Source organism: Corapipo altera, unplaced genomic scaffold, assembly GCF_003945725.1.
Source record: "Corapipo altera isolate COAL_440 unplaced genomic scaffold, ASM394572v1 2b, whole genome shotgun sequence".
Classification (NCBI taxonomy): Eukaryota; Metazoa; Chordata; class Aves; order Passeriformes; family Pipridae; genus Corapipo; species Corapipo altera.
In genome coordinates, this window is record NW_020884874.1 from 23,466,284 (window position 1) to 23,488,369 (window position 22,086).

At 37.5% G+C, this 22,086-nt stretch overlaps 1 protein-coding gene across 6 annotated transcripts in view; it reads left to right on the forward strand.

Moving 5' to 3' along the window:
• Window positions 1-22,086, forward strand: part of ADGRG6 (adhesion G protein-coupled receptor G6) — a 109,234-nt gene that overhangs the window by 40,827 nt on the left and 46,321 nt on the right. For 5 of the 6 annotated variants that reach the window (XM_027633998.1, XM_027633999.1, XM_027634002.1 and 2 more), the window contains exons 3-8: window positions 497-838; window positions 5,855-6,475; window positions 11,627-11,695; window positions 14,728-14,811; window positions 20,572-20,657; window positions 22,013-22,065. In XM_027633998.1, the coding sequence (XP_027489799.1) occupies window positions 497-838; window positions 5,855-6,475; window positions 11,627-11,695; window positions 14,728-14,811; window positions 20,572-20,657; window positions 22,013-22,065 (1,255 nt within the window). The remainder of the gene's footprint in view (window positions 1-496; window positions 839-5,854; window positions 6,476-11,626; window positions 11,696-14,727; window positions 14,812-20,571; window positions 20,658-22,012; window positions 22,066-22,086) is intronic. The other variant, XM_027634001.1, reaches the window with a different exon arrangement.

The following is a 22,086-nucleotide window of genomic DNA, read 5'->3' on the forward strand; positions in this document are numbered from 1 at the left end:
TGCCACTTCTGCTGCTCTTCAACCTGTCTCATGCTGCTCCTTTCTGGGGACACTTCTCTGGAAACAGTGGCATGGCATAGAGCTTCTGAGATAGCCACCAGTCAGCATCAGACCAGCAGTCAAAAAATGAAATTATACCAGTCATCTTTCTTGAAGTAGCAGTTTCAGAATTTGCCTTTCTGAATTCAAAAACACTGCATTCTCTTTGCCTTTATCAGGCCAATATTAATGGCAAATATATATCATGTGCACAAATTAATATTTAGCAGTATAGTTTATATTTCTTTGCTGTAAGATTTCTTATATGAAATACTCTTTTTCTGTACTATTCCTCCAGCATTTTGCCCACTAAAAATGAGGCCTTTTCCTGCCTTTCTTTCTCCCATCTGTTTATGTTTTTCTGTATAGAAATACATTTACTTATTGTGTTGATGATTACTTGCCTTTTAAGTTACCTTTCTGCCTGACCTCCAGCCTTCTCTGTTTTTATTGTCAGCTCATGGATGCTCCGACTGTAGGATTGTGCTAACTGACCCCTCTGGAGTTTTCACTTCCCCGTGCTTCCCCAGTGACTATCCCAACAGCCAAGCATGCAAGTGGATCATCCGAGCACCTCATGGATTTATCATACAGCTAACATTTATTGATTTTGACATTGAAGAAGCTCCAGGCTGCATTTATGATTCACTGACATTAGACAATGGAGAAAGCCCAATGAACCTTTGTGGCATCACTGCCAAAGGATTATCCTATAACTCTACTGGGAATGAAATGATAGTGTCATTTAAAAGTGACTTCAGTATCCAAAAGAAAGGTTTTAATGCCAGTTATGTACGAAGTAAGTAAAACCAAAGCATTTCATCCCTTTATAGATGTTAGAAGGAAATGTCCTATAAGGATTAGAATGACACTTCCCAAAGGAATCAAGTCCTCCATGAGAAGGGAAAGGATGAGGGGACTGCAGGATACAGGCTACAGGGTTCTCTTGTATGTTTTTGTAACTAATTTATTTTTCTTTGAATCAAAATTATTTTATTCTGACACATGATAGGAAATGTGTTAAAAAAACTTTTCACATGCAAAGATTTTAGGCCTAACAGTTCCTGCCTCTACCAATTTATGCTGGCAGATTTGAAAGCAGGACGCGTGTCCTTCAGGTCAGCATACCTGCAGAGGACATAGAAACCTACAGACAGCATGACAGGGAACTTAGCTGAGATAGAACCAACACCAGCCCAGACCTCTGGCCAGTGAAATGACCAGTGGTAGGGAGGAGTTTGTGCAGAAAGTAGAACTTCTCAGAGTTTGTCCAGTCTCTGGAACGAACTTCCAGGAATGAACTGACGTTGCAAATGGCTACCTTTTGTTCCGGTTCCTTGATATTTCTTTCCCTTCCTTAGACACATAACAGTGGTTTTAAAGGTTTTAAAAAGCCTAAAACTGCAAAAAACAAGACACTCCTGCTTTTTCTCCTAGAAGGGTACAAATAGCTTCTGATTGGTGTTTTTTTATTTAAAGTGTTAATTAGAAGTTGCGTGACGTTTAATGGAGGGCATTAGGATGATCACTGCCAGGCCCCATATGCGGCTCACTGTTCATTCCACTTAGTTTCCAATTGCATTCTCTCAGTAGGCTTTCTTTTTGTAGAAGTCACACACCTTAAACTGAACACTAGTATTGCATTGAGCATTTACATTATTGTAGCACACTTATGTTCTGCTGATTGGCTGGGTGCCTTAAAATCACAGAGCAGGGAGGCTTGGCAGTTCTGTCTTCAGTCACAAGCACATTTTCCTTTACGTTAATTTTAAAAATATTTATTAAACATCATATATTTTAAAATAATTAAGATAGTAACTCCCAGGAATGATAAGACAAAAGTAGGCCTGATTATGACAGCAAAATTTGTGTGCAGTTCTTAAAATTAAAAAGGTAACATCACAGAGGAGCTGACAATATCTCTTTCTACTGAGGTCCTTTCATGCTGACAAAATGAATGTAGTAATAATTGTAGGAGCACTGGTTTTCTTCTGAAAGTGAAGCAAATTTTCTGAAAGGTTTCTCTATTTGAAAATAGCAAGTCTTGCTGTGTTGTAAGAAGTTGTAAAATCAAGTGGATCATAAAAATTATTTGCAGTCAGATTATTCAAATTATTTATTTCTTTATTCCTCTTTAATATTTTAATGTTTAATTATCACTGTAAGGGTAAGATGACTTACAATTGGAATTTGAAGATGCAATGTTGCCCTCAGCTGTGTTTAATGAGGAAGAGAGGAAAGGTCCACAGACATAGTCAGAGAGCCCTTTGTGTATATATACCTAGAGGTAATGTATTTTTATGAAAGCAAAAATATTACCTCCATACCATGTTGGATAGTGCCTTCTGTTCATGGATAGCACCATTAAATAGTCTTGGAAATCCTTTTATTTTGAAAAAGAAGACTATTCCCCAGTGTGAATAAAAGTGTCGGAGACCTTCACCAGTGACTTGTATTTTAATGTTTCATATATATTGGTTCAGAAGGTCTGTATTAAGGCTTTTTCTTAAGCCTCTAGACTGAGGCCAATGAATTTGGCTTCATTACTCCAAATGTGTAACTTTCACCTGACATCTTGATTTTGACCATGGATGCTAGGAGAGCTGCCCACATGCTTCTAGGGCAAATTAAAACTGTATTCCGCTTATTGCCCACAGTTGTGCAATTATGTTAGTTTCAGAAGGTTGTTACAGACAAAGATCATAGTGACATTTAACCTGGAAATGGATACAGAAAATGGTTTTGGTAAAGGTATTATAATGTACCACTTTCTTTTAAAGTTATAAAAGCAAGTGGACAATGGGACATCAGCGCACACACACATTGAAATTACAACTCATCCTCATGGCAGATGTCAGTGAGTTTTGGGAGGGAAGTAGATTGGGAATAGAACAGCTTTTCTGTGACAGCTCAGTGTTATGTAAGAACAAACAAGTTTCAAAATGAGTTTTGCAAAGTGTATTCTGTTATCCATAGCAAGTTGGCTGCCCACGCAAATATTGATTTTCTGATTGTGACCTACTGCAATACACCAACAGCAGATGGATGGGCCATATCCTCAGCTTCGGTAAACAAATGCAGCTTCGTCAGTCTTAGGGAAATTAATGTCTATTTACACCAGCTGAAGAGCTGGCTTGGTAAATCATTTTCTAGTAATAGTTAACTGCATAAGTAGTAGCTCTACTGGTCAGCAAAAGTCACTCAGTTGCCAAAAGGGGAGGACAGAGAGCCAAGAGATGTCTGTTAGTACAGAAATGCTTGAGACAATGTCAAATTAGCATACAGTTGAGTAGTACTGCAGTAGCTCAGATTAAAAGCACAAATCACTGAGGTAGTAACAAGACACTCTCAGACAGGCACTTAGTATGTAGACTTTTGTACATCTCGTTGAAGTTTGACACATTTCTTCCAGCATCAGTGACAGGGGAGACGAGGCACCAGTCAAGCACTGAACTATGCTGAAAAGCCCATCAGCTGACAGGAAAGCAGTTTTCCCTGCAAGGGATGGTAAAATGCAGTCTAGGGACTCCTGGCTTGCTTATGCATAAAGGGGTGTATGAGATGTGAGATGGTGAGATGCAAGTAAAGTTTTTTGTATATTCTTCATGAGAAAATCGCAATATGTCAGAAAAGCCCATGTCCATTGTAATCCAGCTGTCTTCCTAAGAGAAGCAATTTAACATCATTCTGAATGTAGTATAAACACTTGGATGAATATCCCAAGAATATATGTATATTCTTCCTCAAAGAATAAGCAGTTTCTCCAGTACTAACATCTGAAATTCGTCAGTGTGATGACTGAGTGTGCAACAGCAATCAGGAAAGACACCTGCACGGGATTCTGTTTTCTTCATGGGGACAAAATACTTCTCAGTTTTGCACTTTCATACAGCAAAGTTGAGGAGATTTCTTCAGTATGGGAGCAATGTCCTCTCTGTTTATTTCTCTTTCTATACTGTTTAAATTTGACCAAGTGGTCCACAACTTTCCTGACCACCCTGAAACAGGCTGGATAGTGCTCATATGAATAAGCTTTCTTCTTTTCCAAGTCGTGAATCTTTATACTTCTTCTGGAACACTTTCCATGTTACGTAAAGGAGCTTACAGTATAATTACCCCACTAAAAAAATGCCCCTGTTTTCAATGGAGAGTTGAACACATTTTCTATCTATAAAATTGTTACAACATACTTTTTCCCTTGGGAAGAAAAATAAATCTATGAAGTAAATCCAGTAACTATAAAAGCCCAGTATTTTTCTCTCTTCCCTCCCGTTCTGCAGTTGGTGGGTTGGCGGATAGTGAGCAATGCTTTATGTTCTTTTAGTATGTAATATATTGGTCAAATTATGCCCTTGTGTATATCCAAATATGGTAGTTTAGAGCTCAGTCTTTGCAAGCAGCTGTGTCTTGGTTGGCAAAAGGAACTTGCAGTACCACAGACAACACAGAATCCTTATACCCCATATATCTGCATCTTTTCCCAAGTATGATATGACAGTCACCCTTCCCTACTGTCTCACCCTCTCATATTAAAAAGGTTTTTATTTCATTCTGAGAAGACAAAAGTTGTAGTAATTAGTGTAAGAGTTATGACATCAATGAAAAATCCCGGAGGAGTCTAGGAATTAGCTACTGTGGGAGTTATCCTTCAGGTGCAGCAAGAAACAGTTTCACTTCCAGCATATTTGCTGTGAAAATGTGTAAGAGGTAGCAAACGTTTGCTGGAGATACGGTCTGACAAAGAACTGCAGAGCCAGAAGTAAAACCAGGAGCTGCTGCAATCTGATCTTGACTGCCTGTGCATGTCTGATAGCCAGAAACTTAATTTTGTGGAGAAATTTGCTGGAAGAATTTTGCTGCCATAAATGTACCAATAAAACTGAGCATATTGACATTTTATTTTGAAAACTAATGTTCTCCAAAATAGAGTGAGCAGAATTGTCATTAATGTACTCATTGAGAAAAAGCATATGTCATGGGATACGTCTTCTCACATTTGGTGACTGCCATTTTGTCCATGAAAGTGAGAATACTTAATAACAATTAGAGAGAGCAATTTTGCCCATGCCTAAATACCTTTACAGCAGTACGTAATTTACAGGAGGAGTAGACATTTCTAGACACTTGTGCAAAATCCAAAACTGCTGACCCAACTGTTAGCAAATAGAGAGCAGCTTGGATATAAATATTCATGAACACACGATTGCAGTATTCAACCAGAAAGCTGCTGGGGACAAAATGAGAAGATGCCTAATGCTTTGCAGACAGCCATTAGCTGAATTCAGAAACAAAAGGCTTCAGTTTGCCAAGGAATGTAATGGCGGCTTTCTTCTATTGTGATAATTAAAAGAAGCAAGGCCTGAACTTCACTGGTATAATATAGTCATGCAGACAAGTAATCAAAATAATATATCTTAAAAGCAAGTCATACTGTGTTTTTCAGATAGCTGGTTTACTCCATTGCCTAGTGCATCCTTAGTCAATGAATGAGTAGTAATTTTTATAAAGTAAGCTGAGGCAGAATTGGAAATTAGTAAGTACTATGTCCTAATATTGCTCTTAATGCAATGCAGGGGGTTGTTAGCTGTTACACAGCATTTTCTGTACCAGTGAAAGGATCTCTGCATATTTTCATCAGAGTGCACTCCTAAGTCTAATTCCCCATGTTGTATGCTATTGATATATTACAGTGATAAATACCACCTAATGAATGTTTGATTTAATGAATCTTACTTTGAATCCTGCTGCCAGTCTGCCTATATTTCTATATGATGAAATTTTTTTTCTTAATTTACTCATCTGCTTTTGTTTCTAGTTGCTGTGTCTCTGAGGAATCAGAAAGTCATCATTCCCCAGGTTCCCGACATAGATGCTGTGTCTGTGGCAGAGACTGTCTCAGTGCCAGATCTTAGCCAGTTTACACTGTGCTTCGAAGCAACCAAAGGCAACAGTGATGACAACGATGACTGGAAGGTTTTCTCCTACACTAGTGCATTGTCAACAGAATTCTTCAGCTTCGGAAAGACCACAAAAGGCCATTTTCTGTCCATCTCAGGCACACAGTGCATCCTTGAGAATGCATTGCCCCGAAATGCAGAGTTTTTCACAGGAACCTTTCAACAGCTCTGTGTTGTATGGGACAGCTTCTCACGGACTATAGGTATATATGTCAAAAGCACCTATCATATAGTGGATTGTCCAGGTATCTTTGACAAAGTTATCCCTGGAAATGGGAGGCTGGTGCTGGGCTCTAACAGCAATGAAATGAGCTCTCTAAATGGAGACATTTACAACTTCCGCCTCTGGAATTTCACCATGAATGCACAAACACTGGCCAACCTCAGCTGTGATGTGAAAGGAAACATTGTAGACTGGGAAAATGAATTCTGGAGTATTCCAACTTCAGCACTGAAAGCAGAAAACAATTTGAGTTGTGGTGAGTATGCCTTGCCAAGACTTTTTTGCTTATTTTCCCCCCACACTTCTGCATTGTGCTGAACATATCATATACCAAGATGGAAAAAGATGAGAGTGTTCCTGTGAAAGTAAAATAGCTAGGTCTTACCTTTCTTAGACTTTAGCTCAACTCTTACCATACACAGAGGCTTTGAAAGGTATAGAGTTGATTCCTTAAAGGAAAAGAACAAGTCCCCTAAGTATATTGAGTTGCTGCTTGAAATGATCTGCAGATCAAAGTTTTTCCCAAACACTCCTTGTTGGCTCATGCAAAAGGGGGATAACTGCAACTACCTGCTAGCCCCAAGTAAGATTACAGTGGTGTCTGGAGAAAAAAAAAAAAAAAGTATGTTAACTAACTAATTACTAAATATTTTTGTACCTGCCCTTTCACCCTTTGATTAGCCAGGGGAGCACTTGGTAGCCTTCTGCTGAGTGTACAAAGCCAGCAAAATCAGTGACAAAATGACAATTCATATGAGACAGGAAAGTAGGAGAAAATATTAAATTAGAGGAGGCAGACAGGAAGGAAGAGTTTTAGATTAAAATCATCAGATTTTGTCTCCCTGATGATATATTATCAGTCCTTCTTTTAATTGGTAATTACTGAAGGTCTTTTTTCCTGTAGATTACTCTAGAAGATAAATTTCAATACATTGTCCAACCTGTTCTCATTTCATGGCTCAGACACTTGATTCTCATAAGTGTCCAGATGTATTTTTTGTATATGTCTATATTTTTACAGCTGGTTGGCAGTTTTCTACTGAAATGAAAAAAAAAAATCAAAGCTGAAAACTCTTTGTCACTTTAGAAGAATAATAATAAAAACCAATAAGTAATAAATAATTTAATAATAATAATAATAATAATTTTTAAAGAATGTTTTGCTTAATAGCTTTGGAGATATTTAGATATTATAAAACACACAGTGGAAAATCTGGCCAGGAACAGCCTATACACAGACCTATGATGCCTGTAAAATCAGCTGCTGTCAAACTCCATGTCCACACAGTTTGAGCTCTCCAATAATAATGGATACATGTTGACAAAAACAAAAGCAAAAAAATCAAAGTAAATGGTTACAGATATTGCTTCTTTCTAAACCACATGGGGTCTCTTCACATCTAATGTCCTCTCCAATTTTGCCTTCTTGCTCCTCTGACACCTTATTACTTACTGGTTTAAACACAGTTTAAGTAGTCTCAATATAAACATCTCCTGACAAAGCATCTGTCAGCACTAAGAGAGTCATTAGTTTAGAACAGAAGCTGGCACCATTAAGACATGCTAGTTTCTGTATCTAATAGTTCATAAGGGATTAAGGTGGCTAAAAAAGCTATCTTGCTTGCTTTATTTTACTCAAAGTGTGAGACACAATCACAGCTAGACCCACTGAGACAGATCTCAGCATGCCTCTGCTAAAAAAGGTTAAACAACACTTCTGTAAAACCACAAGCAACTGGATACTTTCACCTTTCTACCAGAACAAAGAAAAGACTGATCTGACTATGGCTGATAAAGGTGTTCTGGACAAGAAAGTTGTTTCTATTTCATCAGTATGAACTGATCTCATAGTGAATAACTTTCCAAAAAATCTTACTCTTCTTACACTCTTATACCATGATGACTGCCATAACACTTTTACCAAACAACCCACCAAGACCTCTGTAAAAACTGCAGTCTCATTTAATTTTGACTGAAGTAGGGGTCTTGTTCTTCTTTCTATTAAAGACTGTACAATCCTGTAACACAAATGTAGTATCGCAGCTGTGGTCATAGAAACAGTAGACTTACTTTCAGTGCACAGCTTTATTCCTTGGGATATCAGTGTCCAGCAGAGCACTGTTTTAGAAAAAGTATATTAGTGTTCCTACTTTAGGCCCAGGAGTCACTTGAAATGTATCTACGTATAAGCATTGTTATTTCCTCTAAATCAGTCTGTGAGAAAATTAACTCATTAGTCAGTGCTTTTCTTTCTTAGATGTTAAATCACCCTCTGTGATAAAGGCTTTCCTGAGCCAGAGTATTTCCTAAAAGAAAATACTGGGTGCAATACCATTTCAAAGATGGTTACTAATCCCAGTGATTAAATTGTTAGAATTTTCTTCCCTTCCTCTCCTTGAGTAAAAGCCTTCTTTGTAAAACCATCCTTCAACAGGAGAGTTGATGAGTCAGACTATCAACCATGAATAAACCACTAACATTGGAGAACTGACTCTGATTAGGCTTCACTTAACAGCAATGGAAGGATTTATGCAGAAAAGAGGTTTTCACACAGCTCCAATAATGCTTCACCAGGAAGCAACATGTCACTTTAAAAAAAAGCAAACCAAGCATTTAGCCATGATCTCAACGTATCTGTGCCTGAACAGTGCTTATGTTTATCAAGGGGTATTATTTTCAGGGTTTTTCAGACAAAGCTTTTAGAAGTAGGTTTGTGGAGCTTGAAAACACTGGCAGACTGTTTCAGATAATCTTTTCCTAGTTTTACCTTTTACTAGTTTATTCCCTAGACTAATGTTTTCACAGCTGTGCAGTCATGGTGGGGTGCTTGTGTAGGACTTGACAGAATTCTGTTTTTATTGCCATACCTTTACACAGATTGCATTTAAAGGTATACATACACAGCCTGGGTATCTGGACTAATTTTAAAACAAGTAGCCTAGGTAATGATAGCACTTTATTGCTACTGAACACTGGTTCAGAGTTCAGTGCAGGCAAATTGAGGAGTGTTTAAACAACTTCTGGTTCTGATTTTGAAGTCTGAATTGGCTACACCTATAGCAGGATATGACCTACTCAGTTTAAGGATAATGTGGCAGCATGTGTCTCCATGCCTGCAATTGCATTTGTTTTATATGCATTGTATATGAGTCCTTCATTCCCAAAGGCCAAAGGAATTCTTAATTTCACTGTCAGATTTAACTCAGTGTGGGATGTTTCTGCCTTAGGCAGCTGGACAATTTTTCAGGCAGAGATAATTGCCCTCAGTACTGTTTATGAACAGTGGAATCAAAAAGGCTATTCCACGGGTCAGTGCATCTCATACTGGAGAAGATGTCTCAGTGAAGTCAGAAGTTTTTTTGCTGTAGGAGTACTTGTTCCTCTCCACTGACTATGAAGAAAGTCTATTATGACAAGCAGATATGGATGTCTGAGTCTTAGACATTTGGAGTGAGATGTATCACACAATTGCCTGTAATACAAGTCCATGGGGTCATAAGTCCTGTTGGCAAACCTGCTTCAGCGTGGGCTTCTGTCTCCATGGGTCCATAGATCCCACCAGGAGACTTCTCTGGCATGGGCTTCCCGTGGGGTCACAGCCTCCTTCAGGAATCCACCTGCTCCAGCGTGGGGTCCTCCATGGTCTGCAGGTGGATATCTGTTCCACTGTGGACCTCCATGGACTGCAGGGAGACAGCCTGCCTCACCATGGGCTGCACCATGGGCTGTAGGGGAATCTCTGGTCCAACACCTGGAGCACCTCCTCCCCCTCCTTTTTAACTGACCTTGGTGTCTGCAGGGTTTTGCTCTCACATATTCTCACTCCTCTCTTGGCTGCATTGCTGTTGTCCTGTAACTTTCTTAAAATCTGTTATCCCAGAGGCACTACCACTGTTGCTGATGGACTCGGCCTTGGCCGGTGGCAGGTCCGTTTTTGGAGCTGAGTGGCATTGTCTCCATTGGACATGGGGGAGGCTTCTTGCAGCTTCTCACAGAACCGCTCTTGTAGCCCTGCTGCTGCAAAACCCTTGCTATGCAAACTCAATACAGTCTTCTGACTTGAATGTTTTGTAAAGTTGGATTGGATTTTTTTTAGTTTCACCAAATAAAATCACAGTCTTGTTTTAAATACTAAAGAAAATATGAATGCCTGCAGATTTTCCAGCCAACTCTCAGGTCATCGTTCCATGATACAGAACAGGGATTAAACTTAGAGTAGGTTTTGATATTGACTGTTTAATATTAGCATATTTATTTTGGGGGGAAAAAGAAAGCTCATGCAGGATGTAGTACATTCACTTAGAACATCCTTTCTGGAGTTCATAAGAAGTATACCAAGGGAGTGAATTTACCTCTATCTCTTAATCTGTTAAAAAAAAATTGCTGAGCTTTAATACTTGTTGAGGATCACGTTTTTAATTCTACCTTATATTTGTCCGCAATACATGTAGTGGTATCTGCGGCATCATACGATGTCTGTGTCAAGGGTCCATGCTTCGTTTGTTCTTGCATCATAGGAAATACTTTCTTAGCTATCTTTACAAGCTGCTGGATGGTGGCTGTTGAATTTTATGGAAGGAGATGACCTCATTGAGTTGATATGACTCTGAGGTGGTAAAGCAAAAACCAAAAGGGCAGCACGCTTAGTAGGTTCACATTTTACCAGTGCTCTATGGTCTCATTATTTTCAACACAATGTGCAAAGGCAGCTCTGTCTGCAGCTGAACTTCTGGGATACACAAAGTGCAGCTAATTCAGTTGCACCGTTTCTTTTTCTGTAACCGTTCTTACGTGCCCTTTTTTTGCCTCCAGATCATCGAAGTATATGCTTGTTTAATGAACAATTCTGTAGCGATACAGACTTATAACATTATTTGTTTATAAATCATGCATACCAGAATGTTAATCACACCCACGCCCTGGGCAAAGAAACAAGTTTAATTACCTTTTATCTCGTTGGTGTCTGTCACAGGGAGATTACTCAGAATTGTGTGGTGGGTAACCTGTGCTATAGTAGCAGAGTGTAGTTGCTCGTCCAAGGCAGGGGTTATTACTCACAAAGATTGCATAACTCCTATGGCCATACTGAACCTTTGCTTAAACTCATTTCACACAGTACATGCAAACTGCATTCCTTTAATGTGATGTTATTTAGTGAAAGCTAAGAAAACCATGGGAGGATACACAAGTGACTGTAACTTGCAAGTCAGCGGGGTTTTCAAGGATCCCACAGGGGAAACAGAAAATGAAAACACATTAAGTCTTATAGGCAAATGGCAGTGTCAGTTTTGCCACTGAGAGAAATTAGGAAGGGGACTGCACTGAATGATATAATATGTTTTCAGACATGACAGCTTTATGCCCAGTAGTCAACCCTTTCTAAATTATTCGCTTTCTTCTTTTAAAGGCTCATATCTAATTCCCTCTTCTTCAATTGAACCAACCAGTTGTGCAAACCTAGGAAGCCTTTGCCAAGGTAAGAAGCCCAAGTCCTTTTCACAGTTTCATCTTTGGGAAATCCTGAGATTCTTTATTTCATTTCTTTTTTATTATTGTTTCTGAAAGGGTGAGTGGCAATAAAAAATAGCAAGGAAAGGAATTCTTTGGTCTCATCAAGTGTGTGGGTGTCCTATATGTACAATATGTGGAAAAAATGTGATCACTCCCATGATAATACATTTTGCAAATAGTCTCCATTATATCAAAACTGCATTAATTGATTGCTTTCATTTCTTTCTTCCCCTCTTTTCTTCCTGCACATTTTGACAGTAAAATATTAACCAGTGTAAGAAGTGCGTACATCTGTAAATAAAAGATGAGCAGATGGAAATAAAGGAAGTGGCTCTTGTTCAGAGTTTTTTTCAATAAGCTATTTTGAGACTAGATACATTGAGATTAGCAGGCAAAAAATCAACATTAAACAGCAAAATCCAGTAGCTATTAGTTAATGCAACACATGCTACAGCACTTAAAGAGGGTTTAATAGTGTAAAAATCACCACGTATAAGAATGCATTAGATGTCTTTAAAGATCAGCTCAGTTGAATGCAAGGAATTGGTGAACCCTGAAGATTTCCATGTCATGTGAATCAGTGGACATGCAAGGATGGTTAATTTGTTCTGTTCTCCTTAGATGCTGAAGTTCTGTAAAAAGTGCTTTACATGAACAACATCAATGCATTTCCACAACACCTTCATGAACACAAACCTGATGACGTGTTGGCCTTTTATGTTAGACTTTAATCACAGCAACAACTGCACCAAAAATGTCTAGCTCTGTAACCCTTTTCTGGACAAATGGTGGAAGAAGGAGACAGGAGAGAATAAAATATAAGAGGGGAAGAGGAAGTCTGAGAACTCTTTCAAAACCAATATTACAAGTAAATCAGATTAGGTCAAATATAAAAGGGAAAATGTACTCTTCTTGGAAAGCCAGTAAGGGATCTGTGTCAGTCTTTAGTTTACTTTTCCCAGATTTTCCTGAGGTAAATTTGGTTCAGGTTCTTGGAGCATAGTGTGCTGGTCTCCACAGGGAAAGTGAAATGCTGTTAATGTTCATAATCAGATTCAAACAGTAATTTTCAGGTATCATATTCACAAAACACGGTGTGATGTAAATACTACCACTCAAATACCTTGGTAAATGAGGCATCCACAATTATTCAGTATTAGTCTTTTTATATGTAAAGGGTAATACAGCCATCATATAAATAACTTTGTATATTCTCTTGGAAGAACTCTGAGTGTTTTCCTATATCAAAGTGGCATGGGATGAAAAGAAGAGACTATCATTACGTCAGCTAATATAGCTGCAGAAATGGGCACACTTTCATCAAAACAAACCTGCTTTTCTAAAAGCCTTATCCTTTTTTCCAGCTTTATTAACTTGTCTAGTAGAAGATATTGCCTTTCAAACTTGCCTCTCCTAACTTCCTAGGCCATCATATATTCAATAAAGGCTGAGTATTTTCACTTTGCTTCTCTAAAAAGTGTTTGGTAAAGTGTCCCTTGTGTTCAGTTCCTCACTTTGGAATAAGAAGCCATATCAGATTTACCCCATTCAGCGCCATCATCATTATTGTAATAATCATGGAAATCATAAAAAGGTGTCCGTCTATTTCTGTCGACACTGCAGACTTTCTCTAAACTGAGAGGCAAGTTTGGATTCCTTTTTTGTTTGTTTGTTGTATGCTGTGCAATAACACCAGGCAAAAAGTTTGTGGATGCCAGATCAGCTACAGTCTGATGAAAGCTGTTTTCTCCGTTATGCTTAGTAAATATTTTCATTCATTAAAAGATGCCAGCTTTGACAGCATTGACTGGAAGATACAATCTATTAGAAGCCTTATAACTTGTTTCTCAGACAGTATAGCTCTGAGGTTTCATGAGAGAAGAGCTTTTTTTAGGTGTCACTTTATATGCTCGCTTTCCCACTTATAACCTGTTTGCTCCAGCGTGCAACTTCTTCTCTTTCCCTAATTGTCTTGTCTCACTGAAACCTTAACATGAACCTACTCCCTAAGTTGTGACTTGAATTTATGACTTTCAGACTCAGAAGGTTAGTTAAATCCACATAACAAAGCATAAAAAATGCAATTTTTTGTCCAAAATACGATTGTTTAACCTTTCCACGTTGTTTCTTGGTCAAAGTCGTCCAAAGCCATGTAACATTTGGGATTTTACCATACCAACCTTCAGATTTTAACTAAGAGTTTTCAGGAGAAAAGTAAATGTGTCAGTGAGTGGATCTGCGTTCCCTGGGAGTTACTGGACAAAATTAAATTATTTCCCAAATCATTATTTGAAAATTGATTGGCATAATCTTTGAATTCCTCTAGCACATATACCCACCCAATCTACTGTGGGGGAAAATTGCAGGTTTTGACTCCTTCCTCTAATTTTGGAAAGTGTCCAGGTGGTTTCCAGAATTGTTTGGAGTGACTCTTGTTGGTATCAGTGAGAACAGTACAGCTGAGCTCCTATGTCAAGCTTTCAAAATATATATTCCTCTTCACCTATCCCAAGTCTGATTTCAGTTCTCTTTATTATTCGGAGCTCGGTGGAGTTAATTAGATGGATGGAGTTAATTAGATGGATGTTTTAGTTTCTCATTTGTTTGTCATATTCAGTCTTTGAGTAGGGACAGTAATTCTTTTCACAGGCAATAAGTGCATCTTCAAACGTATTTTCTGGTCTTTGCACAGCTGTTTCAATCTAAAGCTCTCATAAGAGGATTTTGAGTTTATGAAAGCAGTATAGGACTGATCTTGCAAACTTTACACTGGCAAAACTCCCAGTGAAGTCAATGCAAGTGAAGATTGCAGGACTGGGGCCTCAGTTCATATCTGTTCATCACTTTGTGCAGAAAAAATAATATGTTTATTTAACATTTATGGCATTGTGTGTAGATGGTTTCATTTTACATGGTCATGCATTGTTCCCATTTTGTCTTACCTTATTAACATTCATATTTCATTCAAGTTCACCTCTTTCTCATCTTTATTACCAGCTACTGTAAATGCTACTACTCCTACACCACCCACTGTCACCACTAACATGCCTGATACTAATAGAAACGATAAGCCAAACAATGGTAAGAAATCCTGTGTTACATTTTTCTTGTACTGTGTGTAAAGCAAATTTGTTGTATTTTAAGGTGTGTTTTTCCGACTATCATAATGTCAAGGGTCATGTCTCAATTCTGATCTCATTTATGCTGAAATAAATCAGGACTAACTTCACTGGACCATGTCAGAATGGTGCAAATGAGAACAGAATCAAACTCAGTGTGTATTTGTATCATGTTTACCTGGCTCTTCTATGAAAGAGGTTAACTTTGTGTCACCCGTTGTATTTACCCATGCAAAGAACTAAGGAAGGGAGAGGGATTTTTTAAAAGGGTCTGAAAAGAACTGTGCTGTTGAAATGTTTCAAGGCTGCAGATTGTGTGGCTCCCGCTTGTGCAGCCAGGGTGGTAGTATGCTTGGATTGTCTGTTCCTCACTAGTCAGGCGCAGGAGCCAAGTGGAACCATTCCTATGGAGCAAAGCCACTTCCACTGAGTCAACAGGAATCTTTCCACTGACTTCAAGAAGAGCTGGATCAGACTTTACTAGGGAAAATGTTGACAGTATCACATATCGTTTACTTTTCATTTAGAAAGATTAAGGGAAAAAATAAGGTAGTAAATGAGCCTATTATTAGCACAGGATTAAAGCCAGGATTTCTTTTGAGGTTTTCTCAAATTCTATGATATCACTGTCTCCTAAAGACTGAGCATCATTTTGTGAGGTGCTGCTAAAATATTTATTCATTTGTTAAAGATGGTTGTTAAATGTTATTGCCAACACAGAGATAGACTTCTGCAATTTTCATCTGAGGCTTAAAGATTTATTTTTTTAAAGATTTATTTTTTCAGTGTGCTCCACAGAAATGAATTAGGATCTGGGTGTTTTTTGTCATTTGGTTTTTAGCTTGTTTGGTTTGTTGTTTTTTTTTTTTTACCCAATGCATCAGTTATTACTGTAGGATTTAAAACTCTTGGAGTATTTTTTCTTTTGGCAGATCATTTATTGTACGTTGGCAATCAGGCAATGCAGTACACAATGTGAAAGAATTTATTTGAATCCAGACTCTTTGGATTTAGTAAGCTGTAAAAGTGAGAAGAAAATATTGAAAATTTCTTACAAGTTATGTTTGTTTCCTTTTTGTGGATCCACTCACTGTGTTCACCATGAGCAGTTACTCTGATTTTTTTAATGATAGAAGGAATCAAATCTTATTAATGTTAATATGAATAAAAATTGGACAATTAAGTCCTTTCTGTGGCTTTGAAACACCCAGGGCAAAGTAGAAAGACTAAGAAAATAAGCCAAATTCACTTATGGCAGAAGCAAATTGAACTTTCACTCAGCTAACTGACGTTGTTCTCCACTCTTGGTAAGTTGATTTTTAAACCAAGAGCAGACAGCTAAGAACATACACATTACATATATTTTGTTTAATCCATTAACTGTGTGGCTTACTGCACACAGACTTGCCGGAATTCAGCCTTCCTGCTACACTTATCTTCAGAATGAAGAGAAATTCACCTGAATTCTCCCATTCACAACCACGGTGGCAGCAAGAGTCTAAGATAGAAGGGGTCAAAATTATAGGAATTGTCTCAATCTCAATTACTTGGCCAGTGAAACAAAGGCCTCTGTGTTTCAGTAAAAACTCAGCAGATGAGAACCCCGAGAGAAAAAATCCATACAGCTTGTTTCTTCCAACTATGTCTACATCAGCTGCTTCTGAGACACACAGTGAAATTTTGGCTTCTTTTACAGAAAAAATCAATCTAGACAATACTGTGATGGAACAGTTGCCAAATGAAAATATTTTGAATTATTCTAGAAGTGCACTTCATGGCACTTCTTATGCAGTAGGTGCAGTTACAGAGCCTTCTGTGAATGCAGCAGTTCCTCTGCTTCACAGCAGAAGTCCTAATGCAGGGCTAGCATGGACTTTGGCAAATGGACTAGGTCACTCTGACTCTGAGCCAGCGTTCTGCTCTCCTGTTAGCAGCAGCAGCAGCAGCACTGCTTACAAACACAAAAAAGAAAACTGTTTAGATTTCATCCTCTAACAGCAACACAACCAATTTCATGTGTGTCTTGGAGCCTGTGAACTGGTGGAATGAGACTGTATTTCGTCATCACATCACCTCTGACATTCAAGAAGACAGACGTCATTCTCCTTCTGGCTTTTCTATATCATCTACACAGGAGATATCACCATTCCAGAAAAATAGACTAGATTTGCTAGACTTGGCACCTGAAAATTTTTACATGGAAATGATAGAAGACAATGCTGATAGGAAAACTTTTTCTATGTTACCAGCAAACAGTGCATTTCAGTTTAGAAAATCTATGTACATTAAGGAACATCACTCAGAAGGCATTACAAATTTAATCTCTGTAGAGACTCCATGTGCAAACCCAACATACACAAAATTTATTCCTGACATCCAACTGACAAATTCAGTCCTAGGACCCAGTAGAATGTTGTTATCAAACTGGTTTAGGACAGAACTCCATTGAAAATCAAGTGGACAGTCGGAGATACTCTCTATGGTCAGTAGAACAAGAAATCATTGACAATAATGAAGACATAAGGAATTTTGCTGTTTTGACACCAAGAAACATATTGAGGTTTTCTGAATGGGATTCAGAAGGGGAGGTGTATGGATCCTTCAGCAAGGACAGAGAAGGAATGTCGTCTCTGAAAATTGTTACTACTCGTGTCTTGGATTTTGAAAATGCTGATTATGGGCATTTTGCAAATCGCTCTTCTATTTTGGAGTCATCCAGAACTGCAGTAATGAATGATGCGATACCTCTACCATTTTCATAGTGGAGTTGTTATTCAGCACAAAGAGACCATTTTGACAGGCGCTCTGACAACAGCTGCTGCAGCAGCCATCCATCACTCTCTCATGCGGTTCCAAACACAAGTTTCTTCTATAACATACCATCAGTCATCAGTTTCGGCACATGTTCATTCCTTGGCCCATTTACCATCTGGGACAAGCCAGAACAGCACCGCTTACCCATCACTGAATCAACTTACTAGCTCTGCTGCAGTCCTTTTGTCTTGTTTATGTGTCTCCTTCACTGATTCTTGCTGCCTGTGTTGACCTGAGGTCACCTACAGTATGTCAAGCTATTAAGTTAGATGTAGAAAAAAACCCACATCATCTTATCTATTAGATGTTCAGTTTGTAGAATGAACATAGAAGTAGCTGTCTTTCATCCTTTAGATGTATGTCGATTTAGCATGTGAAGTTTTGGAATAATAATTTAATTGCAGTAGAAGGGAATTTGTAAGATCTTAGTGATAGTACATGTCATTAACGTGATTTCTAGTATTTGTGTACTTCTCTAAAACAGCTCTCATGACACTGTGAGGATAATATATTGGTTACCATGTATTTTATATAATTTTATGCCATTTAATTGTTTGGGATTGTATGAATGTTTTTTACTTACATGTTTTTTAAGATTTTAATTTCAAAAATCAAAGATTTTTTTTGAAAAAAAAAATATTTAGATAATTTGCCTAACAAAATTTTTTTAAAAATACTGGTATTTCATTGATCTTTATATTTTTGTAGTTGATGGGGGGTGTGGGGAGAATTGATATCCATGCTATTTTTTTCTCTTTTATTTTCAAATTATCTTTGGCTACTTTTTATCAATTTTGTAGCCATTTTTTTTTTTCAGTCACCATTTTGAGGTGGGATTCCCACAGTTTAATGTGGAGAGTGAGAAATAGTTTTTAGTTTTTACTATCAGCCACTGCAGTCTCCTGAGAGTGTTTTAAAATATAGATTTGTTCTTTGTTCTTTTTCTTTTTTTCATTAAAACCATGCTTTGGGTCACTATCTAGTGGAGATCCTGAAGCTATTGACTGTTTTGTACTTACTATGTTTGATTTTAAAAATACTTTGCATATTCCTATATTAAGATGGTTTTGTCCATATGTATAATTATCTGAATAAGATTGTAATTATACATATGTGTAATTATATATGAATGTGTGAGAATATATAAAATGAACACTTTCCGTATGTGTGTATCTGTACAGCACAGGTACATTATAGATATAAAATTGTATATGTGTATATACAAAGATATATATATATAAATGAGATCCAGGTCTTACAAGTGTTTTCAACTTGCGCAAAGTCCAATTTTTTACTTTCAAAGACTTAATTTTTCCTCTTTTCTTTAAATTTAAAACTATCACAGTAATAATATAAAACTACAATACATTTTCAGATTAAACTGTACATCAAATTTGTGTATCTCCTGAGTTAAGGGAGGAAAAAAAGACATTAAATCAAAAAGCAAGTTCATTCTACTCATATATAAATTTTAATCATAGCTTACCAAAGAAGGTAACTAGGAAACCATCTTCTTTAGTATTTTATCATAGAGGAATTTTCATACTAATCTCGGTGTTCGTGTGATTAATTCCATATTGAAAAGAAAGAACAATACTCAAGCCCATCTCATGAATAAGATAGTAACCAATGTAAGCAGAATTAAACTGGAAAACGCTGGCTTCAGATTTTCTTTCCAGATACTTCTGTTTCAGGCTCTTGTACAATAATTATCTATGAAGTTGTAAAATTATGACATTTGCTCTACTTAGAATAAAAGGTCTTTTATTTAGATTCAGAAAAATAGAGCAGTTCCTTTACAATCAGAGACAGAAAGGGATTTCTGTATAATTATTGTCATACCCTATTCTGTCCTGTGTACTGTCTCTGTAAGATTTGCAGAGGATTATATGAATACGTGTATCTGTGATCAAGACCCACAACTTTTTTTGGTAACAGCCCTGAACCAAGCAATGCCACATGTGCACGTATATGCAAGTGAATTCATCCAGAAGTTCTTAAACCCTCCCCCACATCCTGGGAAATTTTATCCAACTGGAGCTTACAGGCTTTTTAGTAGCTTAATGAAAAAAAAAGTAACTTGTGAGAAGTACAGACTTTTGACACAGAGCATAACCATGAAATGATTTGAAGTTATTTGTTAGATGTAAAATCTTGTCATGCTGCCTACCCACTCATGAGCTTAAAGAGAATTTATATTTGCCCAGTGACATTTCAAAACAGCTTTCTGAATATAAAATTGCACCAAGCCAAGTGTTACACATTTTGTGACTGAAAGATGGTTTGTTCAGCTGCCAGTTTTGAAAAGCTAATGTGAGTTCATCTACTCTCTGGCCATCACCCGGCCTGAGACAAAGACTGTGCTTTTGAAACAAGAGCTGTATATCCCTTCTCACACCTATTCCTATGTCCTCAGTTACCTTGTTACTTTTAATTGATGAGCTTTATCTGCTCTCACAAAGTTTTAAATGTAACCGGCAGTGGTTTAGTTCTAAATTATAACAATATGACTTAGAGCAGTATTTATCTGCTTTTACAAACTTCATTAATTATAATAGTTTTTTAATTAATGGCACTTTCATGATATTGCTTTAACACACCACATTAGAGGCATATGCAAAATAATATTTTTATATACGTTGTCTGTGAATTTCCATGTCACATTTCAAGTGTCTCTGAAAATGTGAAGGGGAAGGGAACTCTTGTCAAAATCAACAGCACTAGCAAGAATGGTCCCAAACCTGCAGACCTTGTTCACTTCAAACTTTATAATGCCGAGAAGAGCCTGAGATGTCCTTGTATATGAGGTTCAGCCTAATCTTTATATTAATCATGAAACTAAAGTCTCATTATTAAAAAGGTAAATTTTCTCAGTTTCTAACATTATAATGCTGTTTTTAATGGACAGGTGGGCTATTCTACAGGATATCTATAACTGTCTTTAGTTCCAACTCCAACTCAGTGTCAAAAGTACATGATGTCATTGCAGAATGGGTAAGTTAAGTTTCTTTCCTGTGTGATTGCATATATAAATCTGGTGCATCAATGTTATCAGTTGGAAAAGGAAAAAAATAGGCTACCAAATAAACTCTTAAATATGTGTTCTCTAAATATCTTTCTATTATTGATTTGTGCAGTAGTGAATTCAGCTCTGTGGAACTGGGGCTCTTCAGCCCTATGGATAAAATTTTGAAATGTCTCCACTTCTTAAGAAATGTAGATACTAGGTAAGAGTTTGAAAAGTATGGAGAAATTGTAATTGTCCACTGAAAGCGGTAGATGTCTGAGTTCCAACATCACTATACAGGACAAAATTTTTCTACCCAAATGCTAATATGGTTTTGAAGTTATATGGTGAAAGAAATTGTTAAAAAAGCCAGGCAGTGTTGATTTTTGTGAAGCAATAAACTTTTCCTGTTTATCCTTATATTCTCTGCTTCAGAAGGCTTCTCCCATGGTTCAGTTGCTGAGGATTCTAGTAGTCTCTGGGTTTTCAGCCCATTTTAGTAGACATAAGCACCGCTCTGGGTGGAGGATTCTTGAAGTTCTTGTCCCTGAAAGTTCTTCCTGTCTGAATACAGATATTCTCTGTTCTTTTGACAGTTCACATAGTCACACTCACACAGTTTGTAAGTAGTCTTTATACAACTACTTATATGAAAATATATCATGAATATATGGCAACTGTTCTTTATTTTTCTTTTAATAAACCTGGAGCTTTCAGAAGCTAGGGAATCCACCTTTAGCAGTAATTTACAAACCAGAAATGTGATCATCCACACCTGCCAAGGTTGTTCTCTTAGCATCAGTAGCTAAGAGACTCAGTAGCAAAGTACTTTAGGTGCCTGAGCCAAAGAATATAGAGAGGTGTCACTTGGCCCTAGCAGAGTATGCAAAAGTGTCTCTTGAGAGGAAAACCGAGCAGCCACTGTGCACTCAGAATAAATAGTACAAAGGTCTGAAAAGAAGATCATCAAAAGTTTGAAGACGTTCAGGTGAATATTTACCTGGTAGCTTTGTCAGGAAATCTATTCTTACCAAAGTGTTCCTGAGAATTTAAGAGGGGAAAAAAGGAATAGGTCAGCATCCTGTGTACTCGCCTATTCACTGTGTCATGACGTTATAGAGATTTCCTTCTATCTATGAAAAAGGCCACATTTCTCACTACCAGTGAGAAATACAACATTCAACATTCACCTCATTGAAATGTGAGAGTGTTCTCTTTGCTTTGCAAAACTGAAGGGAGTTTCTCAAGGGGCAGAAGGGTGAAATTCTAACTGTACCTTAAGCAATGAAGAGTCCCATTAACATCTCACTATTCATGTGATCAATGTCTTCCTGTTTTTCAGTTGAACCGTACTTTCCAGAACTGGAATTACACTGTATATGTGGTCAACATCAGGTAAATTAAGAAGGAAGATGT